The 15,361-nt window shown below is 45.5% G+C and overlaps 1 protein-coding gene across 1 annotated transcript in view; it reads right to left on the reverse strand.

Moving 5' to 3' along the window:
- The window catches only part of TEKT1 (tektin 1), a 33,124-nt gene that overhangs the window by 5,118 nt on the left and 12,645 nt on the right, over positions 1–15,361 (reverse strand). The window contains exons 4-6 of the mRNA XM_068265882.1: positions 13,633–13,761; positions 9,989–10,132; positions 6,434–6,656 (exon numbers count right to left, since the gene is read on the reverse strand). Of these exons, the coding sequence (XP_068121983.1) occupies positions 6,434–6,656; positions 9,989–10,132; positions 13,633–13,761 (496 nt within the window). The remainder of the gene's footprint in view (positions 1–6,433; positions 6,657–9,988; positions 10,133–13,632; positions 13,762–15,361) is intronic.

Here is a 15,361-nt window from a genome sequence, read left to right on the forward strand (position 1 = left end):
TCTGATGAAACGAAAATTGAGTTATTTGGGCATAACAAGGGGCATTATGCATGGAGGAAAAAAGAACACAGTATTCCAAGAAAAACACCTGATACCTACAGTAAAATATGGTGGTGGCAGAGGCGTAGCTAGGATTTTCAGCGCCCGGGGACAAAGACTATTAATGCGCCCCCCCAAAGTCAAGGTTGCGGCGCACCAAAAAGGGGCGTGGTCACATAATAAATGTGGGCGTGGTTATGGGTGGAGCCAAATGTATATGGAGGTTAGCAGGCTCACGCTCACCCACCCTCCCTCAGTATGCACCTTCCAGCATGTTCCAAGACAAATTCCGCAATCATGAGCCCCCCCCATCAAGACAAATTCAGCAATCATGAGGCCCCCAACATAACCAACTCAGCAATCATGAGGCCCCCAACAAGAAAAATTTAGCAATCATGAGGCCCCCAACAAGACAAATTCAGCGATCTTGAGGCCCCCAACAAATCATGAGGCCCCCAACAAGACAAATTCAGTAACCATGAGGCCCCCAAAAAGACAAATTCAGCAGTCATGAGTCACATAAATAGACAGCATTTCACATAAATAGGTAGAATGCCCCCTTAATATGGTAGACACCTCTCACCTGGCAGCAGTTCTCCAAAATACACTCAATCTGACGTGGTTCCCCAAAAATAGGTAGGCCCAGGTCTATAGTTGTCCCCAGAATAGGTGGCCAGCAGTATAGATGTCCCCAGAATAGGTGGCCAGCGGTATAGATGTCCCCAGAACAGGTAACCAGGGGTAGAGATGTCCACAGAACAGGTAGCCAGGGGTATATGTGCCCAGTATATGTAGGCAGGGGTATGTGTGCCCAGTATATGTAGCCAGAGGTATATGTGCCCAGTATATGTAGCCAGTGGTATATATGCCCAGTATATGTAGCCAGGAGAATAATATGTGCCCAGTATATATAGTCAGGCGTATATGTGCCCAGTATATGTAGCCAGGGGTATATATGCCCAGTATATGTAGCCAGGGGTATATATGCCCAGTATATGTAGCCAGGGGGTATATATGCCCAGTTCACGTAGCCAGGGGGTATATATGCCCAGTATATGTAGCCAGGGGTATATATGCCCAATATATGTAGGCAGGGGGTATATATGCCCAGTATATATAGGCAGGGGTATATATGCCCAGTATATGTAGCCAGGGGTATATATGCCAAGTATATGTAGCCAGGGGGTATATATGCCCAGTATATGTAGCCAGGGGTATATATGCCCAATATATGTAGGCAGGGGGTATATATGCCCAGTATATATAGGCAGGGGTATATATGCCCAGTATATGTAGCCAGGGGTATATATGCCAAGTATATGTAGCCAGGGGGTATATATGCCCAGTATATGTAGCCAGGGGTATATATGCCCAGTATATGTAGCCAGGGGTGTATATGCCCAGTATATGTAGCCAGGGGGTATATATGCCCAGTCCACGTAGCCAGGGGGTATATATGCCCAGTATATGTAGCCAGGGGTATATATGCCCAATATATGTAGGCAGGGGTATATATGCCCAGTATATGTAGCCAGGGGTATATGTGCCCAGAGTAGGTAGCCAGGGGTATATGTGCCCAGAGTAGGTAGCCAGGGGTATATGTGCCCAGAGTAGGTAGCCAGGGGTATAGGTGCCCAGAGTAGGTAGCCAGGGGTATAGGTGCCCAGAGTAGGTAGCCAGGGGTATAGGTGCCCAGAGTAGGTAGCCAGGGGTATAGGTGCCCAGAGTAGGTAGCCAGGGGTATAGGTGCCCAGAGTAGGTAGCCAGGGGTATAGGTGCCCAGGGTAGGTAGCCAGGGGTATATGCCCAGTATATGTAGTTAGGGGTATATGTGCCCAATATATGTAGGCAGGGGTATATGTGCCCAGAGTAGGTAGCCAGGGGTATATGCCCAGTATATGTAGTTAGGGGTATATGTGCCCATTATATGTAGGCAGGGGTATATGTGCCCAGAGTAGGTAGCCAGGGTTATATGTGGCCAGAGTAGGTAGCCAGGGGTATATGCCCAGTATATGTAGTTACGGGTATATGTGCCCAATATATGTAGGCAGGGGTATATGTTCCCAGAGTAGGTAGCCAGGGGTATATGCCCAGTATATGTAGGCAGGGGTATATGTTCCCAGAGTAGGTAGCCAGGGGTATATGTGCCCAGAGTAGGTAGCCAGGGGTATATGTGCCCAGAGTAGGTAGCCAGGGGTATATGTGCCCAGAGTAGGTAGCCAGGGGTATATGTCCAGTATATGTAGGCAGGGGTATATGTTCCCAGAGTAGGTAGCCAGGGGTATATGCCCAGTATATGTAGGCAGGGGTATATGTTCCCAGAGTAGGTAGCCAGGGGTATATGTGCCCAGAGTAGGTAGCCAGGGGTATATGTGCCCAGAGTAAGTAGCCAGGGGTATATGTCCAGTATATGTAGGCAGGGGTATATGTGCCCAGAGTAGGCAGCCAGGTCAGGTGTCCCCCTCCCCAGCAGGAGGGGAGCAGCGCAGAGAAGAGCTGCTCTCCCTTCCTCGCTCTCCCCTCCAATGTCCGGGTGGCTCAGGCTGGCAGCGGCGGGCGGAACTTACCTCCGTCTCGTCGCAGCGCCGGATGGATCTGCCGCTACTCTGGTCTGGTCCAGACCAGAGCAGCGGCTGCGCACCCGAACTTCCGGCCGCCGGCCGGCACTGGAGCGAGACGGAGGTGAGTTCCGCCCGCCGCTGCCAGCCACCCGGACATTGGAGGGGACAGCGAGGGAGAGAGAGCACCTAAGGTGAGGGAAGGAGGGGGGAGATGGCCCCCCTTCCCCACCGTCCGCACAGCTCTCTCAGAGGACCAATCAGGATAAAAACGCAAAACGCTACGCACCGGCTGGGCAAAAAAATACAATGTTGCAAAACACGACCAAAAACGCGCATGAATCCGCTTGCAAACCGCTCAGACAAAACGCTAGTGGTTGCGTTTTGCGTTTGCTGATTTCAGTGGGTTCCAGGCCTAACTGTTTGTTCAGCAGTATTAAGGTGAGGCGTGTGATACTACTACAACAAAGGGATTGAAATCCTTGTAAAAACGTGATAAATGCTCAAATAAATGTGATGATTATGTTAAGAAATAATCAGAAGATAAAGCGTGTCTAAAATAAATTAGATGAAATGTTTCCTTCATTGATTCAATTAAAATGGCCGTTACTTTCCGAATTACCCTTGTATGTGTTCACATATATTTTACACTTTATCATTTTTTAATTATTGTGGTCCTTTAAACTTGTGATTATCACCCAGCCTAGTTTTGAAGATCACATCACTGCAGGGTTGCCAAGCGTCCGTATTTTTACGGACTGTCCGTCAAAATGCTCTTAAAAAAACGCTGTCCGTATTGCCCGTATTTCTGAGGCACTTGTCCGTCCAAATACACATAAATTGAATTGCTCTTCTTTGCGCATGCGGCATGCGCTTCGTTCTCCCTCTCTGTTCCCCCCTCCCTCAGCCTCCCTCCTCCCGTCCAATCACAGATTGCCTTTTCGCAGCTGGCGCCTCTCTCTGCCCAATAAGAGAGAGAGGTAGCTACGTCATGCAGCCCGGCCAGCCAGTCACGAGGAGTACACGCACGATACATAGAGAGGAGCAGCGTGCCAGCAAGGGAAATGGCCTGTCACCAGCCCCGGCCGCTGCCTTCAACTATCCTGCATCCACCCGCCGCCAGGCCACCCACCAGAGAGAGAGAGAGAGACAGCCAGCCATGCAGCAGCATTCCGAGGGTGAGTGAGTCTGGTGGTGTGACGGGTCCCCCACTCCGCTCCTCCGACAGGACATGTGAGGAGGACAGTCAGAGCCTCTCTTTCCCACTATAGACTCATCTGCGGCCTGCCACTATTACTAACACCTCCACCACCCGACTGTTAGTGCAAGGCAGCCCGCCGTCACAGCCACAGAGACTGTCATATCTCTGCTGCTCACAGCCTGTCAGCATAAATTCAGCTCTCCTGCAAGCCAAGGGGAAGCTGATCATTGTGGCAGGCAGCGGCACATCAGCTGGAGGAATCCTCCGCTCTGCACTGTTATCTGCTATTCTGCTGGGCAGCATTCCTTGGAAACTTGAATGGGGTCACAGGAGGGATGGGAGCAGGGAAGCCGTTCTATAGGAAGGGCATGGGGGTTATTTGCATTGACAAGGAGTGAAGAGCCAGGGTGATTCACAGGTGAAATCAGAGCTGAGCTTTGTAAAGATAAGATCACTAGAATCCTGCTCTGAAAGGAAAATGTTTGTTGTCACTCTATAAAGGTTGGTTGTGAGCTGCTCTGATCAGGCAGGCAGCTTTCCCTTCTTTGCTATAGAAGCTGGGGTCTATAGATGTAAGTGCTGCAGAAGAGGTCAGTGCTATATAACTACATAACAATAATACAGCAGGCATTGCGTTATGACTGTGGTAGGGATTAGATTGTGAGCTCCGCTGAGGACAGTGAGTGAACTGACTATGTAAAATGCTGTGGAAGATCATGTCAATACTAATAATGATGCCCAGAGCTTAGCGCCACTCAAAACTCTACTTGAAGGGAACCTAAACTGAGAAGGCTGTGGATTTTTCCTTTTAAAATAATACCAGTTGCCTGACTCTCCTGCTGATTCTGTGTCTCTAATACTTTCAGCCACAGCCCCTGAACAAGCATGCAGATCGGGTGCTCTGACTGAAGTCAGACTGGATTAGCAACATGCTTGTTTCAGGTGTGTGATTCAGCCACTACTGCAGCCGAAGAGATCAGTACGACTGCCAAGCAACTGGTATTGTTTAAAAGGAATCCTCCATATCCCTTTCAGTTTAGGTGCACTTTAAAAGTACGCTTTTGACTCCACCCCCAACTCCGCCCCCTGTCCGTCCAAAATTTTGGGTGTCCTGCTTTTTTAGGACTTTTGTCCGTCAAAAATTAGAAATTAGGTTGGCAACCCTGCATCACTGCAATGTGCAGCAGTATAGATGATATCAGCATTGTGTAATGTTGTCCAACAACATACACAGGCTTCAGTAGAGAAGATTCTCTATGTTGCTAAGCAGCCTTATGCTCCAAGCGCTAATCTGGTCACAAGCTGCATGGATGTGACTGGACTTTGGCACTTCCAAGGTGATGAAGCCATTCATGCGACATGTAATTTGGAAGATTCTGCATCACTCCACTATAAATAGCAACAGCTGTTCAGCCTTGTTGCAGAAACAAATGAAAGAGGAGTCAATAACAATTGCACTTCCCAAGAGTTACAAATAACTGAAAGTTAAATTCCTACATGAAACTGTCCAGTAAAGCTTCAAAGTAATACTAAACCTAGGCATGCCATACGGAATATCTGTAAATATATGTATACTGATTGCAGGTACACTGTAAATTGAAGTGATCACAGAAGATTATTTCAAGTAACATTTAAAGAGGAACTCCAGTGAAAATAATGTAATAAAAAAAGTGCTTCATTTTTACAATAATTATGTATAAATGATTTAGTCAGTGTTTGCCCATTGTAAAATCTTTTAAATCCCTGATTTACATTCTGGCATTTATTACATGGTGACATTTTTACTGTTGGCAGATGATGTAGCTGCTGCATGCTTTTTTGGCAGTTGGAAACAGCTGTAAACAGCTATTTCCCACAATGCTACAAGGTTCACAGACAGGAAACTGCCAGGAGTACCATGGTCCTCAGAGTTTATTGTGGGAGGGGTTTCACCACAATATCAGTCATATAGCACCCCCTGATGGTCTGTTTGTGAAAAGGAATAGATTTCTCATGTAAAAGGGGGTATCAGCTACTGATTGGGATAAAGTTTAATTCTTGGTCGGAGTTTCTCTTTAACGTGTGAATGAAGCTTAATGAATATTGAGCTAAATTAATATTCATTTATAAATGATTTAGTCAGTGTTTGCCCATTGTAAAAGAATTCCCTTACCCCAATTTACTTTCTGAAATGTATCACAGGTGGCAACATATTTGGTCCTGCCAGGTGATCTCTGCGGAATGTTCGTTTACTGAGAGTGCTATACACAGAGAAAGATGCTGCTTGCTAGGCAGTTGAAAACAGCTGTTATCTCTCACAACGCAACAAGGTTCACAGTCAGAAAACTGTCATGGCCATGACCCTGACATCACACTGTGGCAGCGGTTTCACCACAATATCAGCCACACAGACCCCCATGATGATCTATTAGAGAAAAGGTAAAGGTTTCTAGTGGCAAAGGGGGTATCAGCTACTGATTTGGATCAATCCTGGGTTCCTTTCTAAGCTTATTATTAGGCCCCATAATGTATGGCATCCATATAGGTACATATTCCCGCTTTCTCGTTCTGTTCTGGAGGTACAGTCCCCATTCTGGTAACACAAGGCATACTAGTAAGGGGTTGATGAGACAGATATCTGTTCCTGACGGTTTACCTTAGCCAAGTGCGTCTCCAGCTTATTTTTTGCATTCTTTGTCTCTGCTACGCGGTTAGTGAAGGCAACATTGACAGTATCACACTGCTTGCGCATGTCGCTGGATGTTTCAGACAAAATGCTGTCAATTATGGTCCGAAGTGCTACGGAATTGTTCCTCTGCTTCTCAGCCTTTTCAATGTTTGTGTTGCTGAAATCTTCCCATTCTATGGGGGTGACAGAGCTAGAAAAAGCAGAAATTCCATATCAATTAATTTAACAAAAGCAATACAAGGTCCGCAACTATTGCCTAAACTTAAAGTGCCATTTCAGACTTATATTTCATTTACCTTTTCATTTACCCTTTTGCATTAATGATGAAACATAAAAACTGTGCAGGGAGGAACTAAACAGGAAATGATGAGCTGTTGATCTGGGCACAAAGAGTTAAATTCAGAGGAGCAGCAGCAGAGCAGAAGAGGTGTGTTCAGAGTGAGAGACAGACCGCTGCCTCCGCCCAGGGCCAGTTCTAGACTTTTTGCCGCCTGAGGAAAACTTGTGAGGATGCCCCTCCTTCCCCCCCCCCCCCGATAGGTAGCCTGGGGGGGGGGGGGGGGTGGAGGGGGAGGTAGCAGCCAGGAAGGGGGAGCAGTGGGAACAGCAGTGGGGAGGGGGGTCAGACCCCCTCCCTCACCTGGGGCTCCCCTGTCCGCGCTCCCCCTCTAGCTATTTTTGATAAATTTACAGCTGGCAGCGAGCAGGGAAGCAATTACCAGGGCCAGTTCTAGACCTTTTGCTGCCTGAGGCAACCCCCCCCCCCCCCCCCCAGTATAGGTAGTATAGTTGCCCAGTACAGCTAGTATAGCAATCGTGAATTTTAATGTGCACAGAAATTCGGGATTGCACGCGAAAACACGTGCGAACGCGATAGCGAAGCCGTGCTATGAGTTATCACGGTGAATCAAGCCCCAAGAGCGCTTCTGAGTGCTTTTAAAAACGCTAGCGCTTAGAAAAGCACTGTATTTGAATGGGATGGATCGCACCAGAGCAATTTGATTTTCTCCCGAACGCAAACGAGGGTGCTGCTGCATTTCTGCACTTTTCTGAGGCGAATCAGCCTCAATGTTAAGTATTGGAAAGTGGAAAATTACTCTAAAAATTGCTAGAACAGAGCGATTTTCCAAGCATGTTTGTTACAGAAGCTGTTCAGTTCCAGCTCTACAGTGACAAAAAATAAAAACGCTACACCAAAACGTTCCAAAAAGCGGTAGGCATGATTAGAAAATTTCTAGCCACATGCCTAGAATCGCTCTGAAAAATCACTTCTAAAAGTGCTGAGCGTTGGCGATTACACTAACGCAGGGGTAGGGAACCAATGGCTCGGGAGCCAGATGTGGCTCTTTTGATGGCTACAACTGGCTCACATACACATCAGTAGATTCACTAAGCTACACTGCTCAAGCAGCGCAGCTTACTGTGACAGCGCAAGTAACTACTGCTGTAGCACGCACTACTAACTTACTCACGCTACCCCAAACGTCTGCTCCAATTTTCCCACTCTGGACCCTGTCAGGTCTAGTGACTTTGTAAGATGAGATCCGCACACTTTGGGCCAATCAAAGTGCGGGGATCCTGTCCTACAAAGTGAATTAACCCCCAAGTCAGCTAGTTAATTGTACAAGCTGTTAGTCTGTATTTCTCCTGTCTGGCTCTCAACATTGCTGATGTTGCTGAAACTAAGGGAAGCTGAAGACGTGTCTGACACTTCTGCAGCCCGGCGGATCAACTGTATACACATCACCATGGCAACAGGGACATGAGCCCTACTGTCCCAGTTTGAAACATATTGTATGGCTCGCACAGAATTACATTTTAAAATATGTGGCATTTATGGCTCTGTCAGAAAAGTGGGGGGACTGAGGAGCGCGCAGTGACGAAGACTGGGGGCGGGGGGTTGCGGCGCTAACATAATGATGTAAAGCGAGGCATAAGAAAGCAGTGTTTACGCCATGATGTGGTCAAACGAGACTTTGCATCATGGGTGTGCAGAAACTGTGTGATGCTAATAGTATACCGTAACCACAAAGCAGCAAACAGAGCCATCTATGACCATTAAATAATAAATGCAGTAACAGTTACCCCGGACACCAGAAAATAAACGCAATGGGCAACATGTCAGCACAAAATAAACGCAATGCGGGCAACATGTCAGTATAAAATAAACGCAATGCGGGCAACATGTCAGTACAAAATAAACGCAATGCAGGAAAACATGTCAGTACAAAATAAACGCAATGCGGGCAAACATGTCAGTACAAAATAAACGCAATGCGGGCAAACATTTCACCAGAAAATAAACGCAATGCGGGCAAACATTTCACCAGAAAATAAACGCAATGCAGGCAAACGTTTCACCAGAAAATAAACGCAATGGAAGCACATTTCACCTGGAAAAGAGAGCATTTACTCACCTGGCAGAAGTCTTCGGCCTCTGGCGCGCTGCTCCCGGGACCACATTCCTCCTGCTCTTGTCTCCCGCGCTGACAGGGCTATGGCAAGATGGTGCCCGAAGCCCTGTACTGGAGACACAAATAGTATCCAGTACAGGTCTTCGGCAGCCATTTTGCCATAGCCCTGCTCGCCTGCCGGTGTCAAAACACCGGAAGACTAAAGCTGGCCACTAACGGTCCAATTTCTAGCGAAAAATCGTTCAAGCGATCAGAAATTCTGATCGGACGAAAAACCGTTCACTACACCATCAACTAACCAATCATTGCTTCCTATCTATCACGACCACCAAGAGAATCCAAATTTTCGTTCGACGAAAATTCATTCGGCCGACATTTTTTTCACTCATTCATAATCGATTGTGTCCACCAATGGAGATTATTTACAACCAATCCGATCAGAATTTCTGATCGTTCGAACGATTTTTCGCTAGAAATTGGACCGTTAGTGGCCAGCTTAAGGAGGCTGGAGCGGGGCTGCGGGCAATGAACTGGCTTGGTGTCTATAGACGCCGCTGCCAGTTCATGAAGATAGAGTGGCCAGAGTCCCGAGGCTGGGACGTCCCGCTGCTGAAAGCGGGGCGTTTGCCGGGACCTCATGCAGCCTGGGACAGCGGACCCCAAATCCGGGACGCGTCCCGGGCAATCTGGGACGCGTCCCGGAGTTGCCCGGGACGGAGTTGATAGATGAGTTTGAGCGATCCGCCGGGTGGATTGCTCAAACTCGCCCTTATCAAGCGAACAACAGCCTGTACACACGCCCGATTTAGCAGGCGAACGACGGGACGTTCAAACGACCCGTCGTTCGCGGAAATCCGACGTGTGTATGGGCCTTAACAAACAGGCACATAAAAATACAGACAATGGTATACACAAAATACAGACAAGGGTACACAATACAGAATTGATAGGCATCATAGTAATCACGGTGACAAATGTAACATGATTTACAAAGTGTACAGCAATTTCCAAGACAAAAAGGGTAAGATAACACCGCCCTTGTTAGCTTACAATCTAAAGGAACAGGGAGAGCTAAAAGAACAAGGATAAGTTCCATTAAACATCTTACTTTTCCTGGACGGTCACAGCATTGGAAGGGTATCCGATCTCTGGAGTGTTGTTTGTTAATGTGTTGCAATGATTGTCAATTTTCAAGGCCTGGAACTTATCTCTCAGATCCTTCTCCAGTGAGTATTTAGCTGAACGGCTCATGCTGCAGAAAGATACAAACAGGTAGGAATACATTCATAAATAACATAAACCCATTTTGGCAGGGAACACACTAGGCAGAAACGCAAGCGTTGCAGAAAACGCAGCGAAAATGCACATAATGCAAGTCAATGGGATGCATGAAAAAACGCATATACTTGCGTTCTGCAATGTGTGTTTTTAAAAACGCTGGTTTTGTTGCATAAAAAATGCTCATAATGAAAGTCAATTGTGAAGCAGAGGTATTGCGTTTTAGTGCATTTTGTATGCGTTTTGCATGCATTTTAAAAAACAAACAAAAAAAAAACAACAAGTTTGATTTCCGCATTCTGTTGACTTCCTAGTGATTTGCTTAAAAAAAATGCATGCAAAACTCATACAAAATGCATACGCGATTTATATATGCGAACCACAAACACATTAAAATGCACACAAAACTAAAGAAAAATGCATGTGCGGGAAAAAACGCAGATGCACGTAAAACTCACAAACGCATATGCAGCAAAACGCTATGTTTCCCGCACTGCTTTGTGTGTTTCCAGCCTTTGTCGTTTTTTATAATAGACATGTTAAGAGAGAAAGCTTTCATGTTTAATTCTACAAATTTAGTACATTAATGATTTGATATAAGAAGGTGGCAGTCACATTGTTTACATATTGCTGCTGCAGTCTAGGGCTGCACACACACATCCAATTAGAATTGGCCAATCACTGGCCAATTTTACCACCTCCATGTAGTAGGAGAGCCACCAGATTTTGAATATTTTGAAAAGATTTTGTAGTGGTAAAATTGGGCAATTATTGGCCAATCAAAATTGGATGTATGTACCAGGCTTTGGACCTTTTTTGCATTGCTTATTTACACTCTAACCACTTGCCTTGCTATCACTACATACTTTAATAACCATACACACTTGGTTTTGGTCACCTGAAACAATCATTTGTGATTGTTTCGGGTTACCTTTGCAAAATGTGTTCAAACATCCAACAACATCCACAGACACATTGTAAGGGCTGGAACCCACAGGAGCGCTTTTGGCAGCGTTTTGGCAGCACTGCGATACGCTAGCAGTTTGCCAAAACGCTGGGCTAATGTTAATGGATGGGGCAACTTCCACAGGAGCGTTTGCGTTTCTCAGAAATGCAAACGCAGGACATGCAGCATTTTGGGAGCGTTAGCGCTTCAATGTAAAGTATTGAACCGCTAGCGGAAACGCTCAGCAAAACCTAAACTGAGCGGTTTTGCTAGCGTTTTGCGGTTCAGCACACTAACAAAATGAAAAATAATTCACAGGACCAATCAGGATAAAAACGCAAAACGCAAAACGCTAGGCACCTGCTGGGGAAAAAAATACAATGTTGCAAAACACGACCAAAAACGCGCATGAATCCGCTTGCAAACCGCTCAGACAAAACGCTAGCGGTTGCGTTTTGCGTTTGCGGTTTTCAGTGGGTTCCAGGCCTTAGTAAGGATGGTCAATGAGATGCAAATAATTCTAAAGCTTGGTACACACCTTCAACTATGATTGGCCAATCACTGACCAATCTTACCACCTCTATATAGTATGAACGTTTACCATCTACAACTCAGTAGGGTTGTGTTTATATAAGGAAGGGTCACCGGAAACGATCAGGAAATATATATTGAGTGACTGTTAATATCTGTTAAGTGGAAAATGCAGGTTAGGCTTAATAACAATGTTTGAATCATGATGCAAATATAGCAAGAAGTTTTAAATCAGGATGATACCAATTATTGTCTAACTTAAAGAAAAAAAAGAATAAGCTTTCGGCTAATAATGCCCTCCTCAGTTCCTGTATGCTGACAGGATGGTAGAACAGAGAGCTTATATACATTCAACATCAGAAGGAGGTACATAGATTGTTTCGCAATCAATTATAAGACTCTCTTTGAATGTTCTGTAATTAACCACTTGAGTACCAGCACCCTCTGCCCCCTTAAGGACCAGAGGGTGCTGGTACAGTAAACCGCCGCTTCCCGATGAATCGCCGCTAAAAACCGTCGCTCCCGCCGGTCACGATGCTCTGTCCCCGCTGCAGGCTGCTCTCTCTGCCGTCGCTATGAAAGCAGAGCGCTGTGCGTCGGTCAGGAGCCGCTTTCATTGGTTCCTGACCCTGTCACTCAATGTAAGCCAATGGGAACGGCTTACATGAATGACTGGGCCAGGAGCCAATGAAAACGGCTCCTGCCCGGCTCACAGTGCTCTGCCATCATAGAGGCGGCAGGGCAGCACATTGCGGCGGGGGCAGAGTGACGAGAGCGGCGGGGACGGGCGGGGGCGCGCGGTGAATGGGACGTAGAGCTTACGTCCGGTCAGAACCGCAGCGCCACCCGCCCTCCGTAGGTTTAAACTGCGTCGGTCCGCAGGTAGTTAAGGCATCTTAATGACATTTATTTATTTTTACAAACAATCTATGTATCTCCTTCTGATGTTGAATGTTTACAAGCTGTCTGTTCCAACATCGTGTCAGCATACGGAAATTAACTCTGAAGATCAATGGCGTATTAGCCAAAAGCTTATTCTTTTACTTTTAAGTTAGCCAATAAATGGTATCATCCAGATTTAAAACTCTTTGTACTGGTTACAGGAGTACTGTAAAGGGGGTAGGGATCGAAAGAGTTGAACTTACCTGGGGATTCTAACGGTCCCCAGCAGATGTCCTGTGCCCGCACCGGGACAAAATGATCCTCCGGTCCCTGCCTGCTGCCTTACTTCCGGAATGTGCGACTTTAATGTCGCAAACCACTGCGCCTGCGCGGGTGTGTCCTTGCTCCCACTGCCGTCACCGGGAGCGTACTGTGCAGGCGCAGTATGGTCTGCGCCTATGCAATATGCTCCCAGTGACGTCAGCAGGAGCGAGGACGCGGCTGCGCAGGCACAGTGGTTTGCGACATTAAAGTCGCAAATTCCGAACGTGAGCCTGTGGTGGGGACCCGGAGGATCTTATTTTCTTGGCGCGGGCACAGGATGTCTGCGGGAGACCGTTAAAATCCCCAGGTAAGTTCAACTCTTTTTCCCCTTACAGTACTCCTTCAAGGGCTCTGCCTCCGACACAGGAAACCAGTGTTCGAATCTTGGCTCTTCCTGTTCAGTAAGATAGCACCTATTCAATAAGGAGACCATGGGCAAGACTCCCTAACACTGCTACTGCCTACTGAGAGCGGCCCAGTGGCTGCAGCTCAGGCGCTTTGTGTCCACCAGGAGGAAAGCGCGATATAAATGTTCTGTGTTTTGTCTTATCTTGTCTACTAATGGCTAACACAGTGCAATACTCTACTGCTAATATAATGTGAATATGGCAGACTCTTCTCCTTCATACTTACTTTTAACAAGTGCACTGGGACGGTCTGTCTCATTGACAATGAAAGAGAAGCATGCAAGGATATTCAAAAAAAAAATGTCTTTCTTTACAAAAGTATATTTTTGCTGTGTCTAAAGTCTGCCCTGTGGGAGGAATCCTCCAGTATGATAAATCGCTCACCGTATCTGCTCAGTGATCTGTTCTAGAGTCCTCTGCAGCAGAGCCATCACTCCTTGGATCACCTCTACTTCCTTGATAAGCTCTCTTTCCACTTCATCGTGAACCAGGTCTATCCCAACTCTTTTCTCCCTATATAAAAGCATAGCAAGAAATCTCAGCAAGGGACATCTAATAAAGAAGAATTCAAGTACAGCAATTGTTTGAATATCAAGTTTCCCTTATGCCTTGAAAGATCACAGCAAATGGAATTGTTATTTCTGAAAATACTCTGCGTCATGTGAGATAAATTGAGTTTTTTACTCCTCCTATTATGTTAAAGGGAACCTGAAGTTTTAAGCGAAAATAAGATCGGACATGTCGGGAATTATCTATCGAACCATCTGATGAAAAAGCGTATGGTGTATTCCCAGCATAATACTTTTAACCATAGACCCTGAACAAGCATGCAGCAGATTGTCATTTTTGTCATATCTAATCTGACTAGATTAGCCACATGCTTGTTTCTGGTGTGGTTCAGACACTACTGCAGCCAAAGAGATCAGCAGGGCTGCCAGGCAACTGGTATCGTTTAGAAGGATATGGCAGCTTCTATATAATTATATAGAGGTTGTCATATTTATTTCCTTAGCTGTAGTGCTTCAAGTACCCTTTAAGACAAGATGGACATTGTGTCCTTGAAGCTCTAATGCAAATAAGCTGCTTTTGTGTTATCTCTTGAGAATTGGCCAGACTTCTAGAGAAGGTTTAAAACTTTGACAAAATGTTTAAAAGGTCTAAACAATACGTTCATTGGCATTCACTGTTCATCCCAATGATACTCTACGGCAATGTCCTGTAACTCTTGATTATCATATTCATTCTCCAGTAGCCAGTATCGCTAAAGCCCCATCTACACGATACAATTCTTTGTGCGATTCGATTACGATTCTATTTACGATCCGATTAAATCCGACATGTCCGATCGGGATTCGATTTGATTATATTCGATTTGCCATTGTTTTGCAACTTAAAACCCACACATTTTATTTGTCCATTTGTCCCAGTTATTACACCATTTAAATTATGTCCCAGTTATTACACCATTTAAATTATGTTACTTTTACTGTGCCATATCTCCGTGCCAAATCCAATTCCGGGCACGGTCCAGCCGTGCTTGGCGAAATAAAGAGATTCTGATTCTGATTCTGATCACAATGTATGGTGCCAATATTTTATTTGGAAATAAAGGTGCATTTTTTCAGTTTTGCGTTTATTTACAAGCTTATAATTTAAAAAAATATTAGTAATATACCCTCTTGACATGCATATTAAAAAAAAGTTCAGACCCTTAGGTAACTATTTATGTTTTTGTTTTTTTTAATTGTAATTTTGTTATTTTTATTTAGTTTTTAGTTAAAAAATGTATTGGGTATTTTTTGGGTGTGGGAGGTAAACAGTTAATTTTAAATGTAATTTATTGTGTTTTGTAAGAAAAAAAAAAAAATGTATGTACATGTAGTTTTACTATTTGGCTACAAGATGGCCACAGTCATTTTTTTAAATTCCATCCTGTAAGCGAGCATAAGGAGGACGTGATTTTCTCTTTTTGTTCAGAGGGGCCGCGGCTTCTCATAAGAAGCTGTCTGTCATTCTCCCGTGGACTTAGATCAATGAATGGGAACTATATTCCCATTCATTGATCTCTGGGATAATGGGGGGCGGCACGGGAGTGCGCGGGCGCTCAAGCGGT

Source organism: Hyperolius riggenbachi, chromosome 2, assembly GCF_040937935.1.
Source record: "Hyperolius riggenbachi isolate aHypRig1 chromosome 2, aHypRig1.pri, whole genome shotgun sequence".
In the NCBI taxonomy this organism is placed as follows: Eukaryota; Metazoa; Chordata; class Amphibia; order Anura; family Hyperoliidae; genus Hyperolius; species Hyperolius riggenbachi.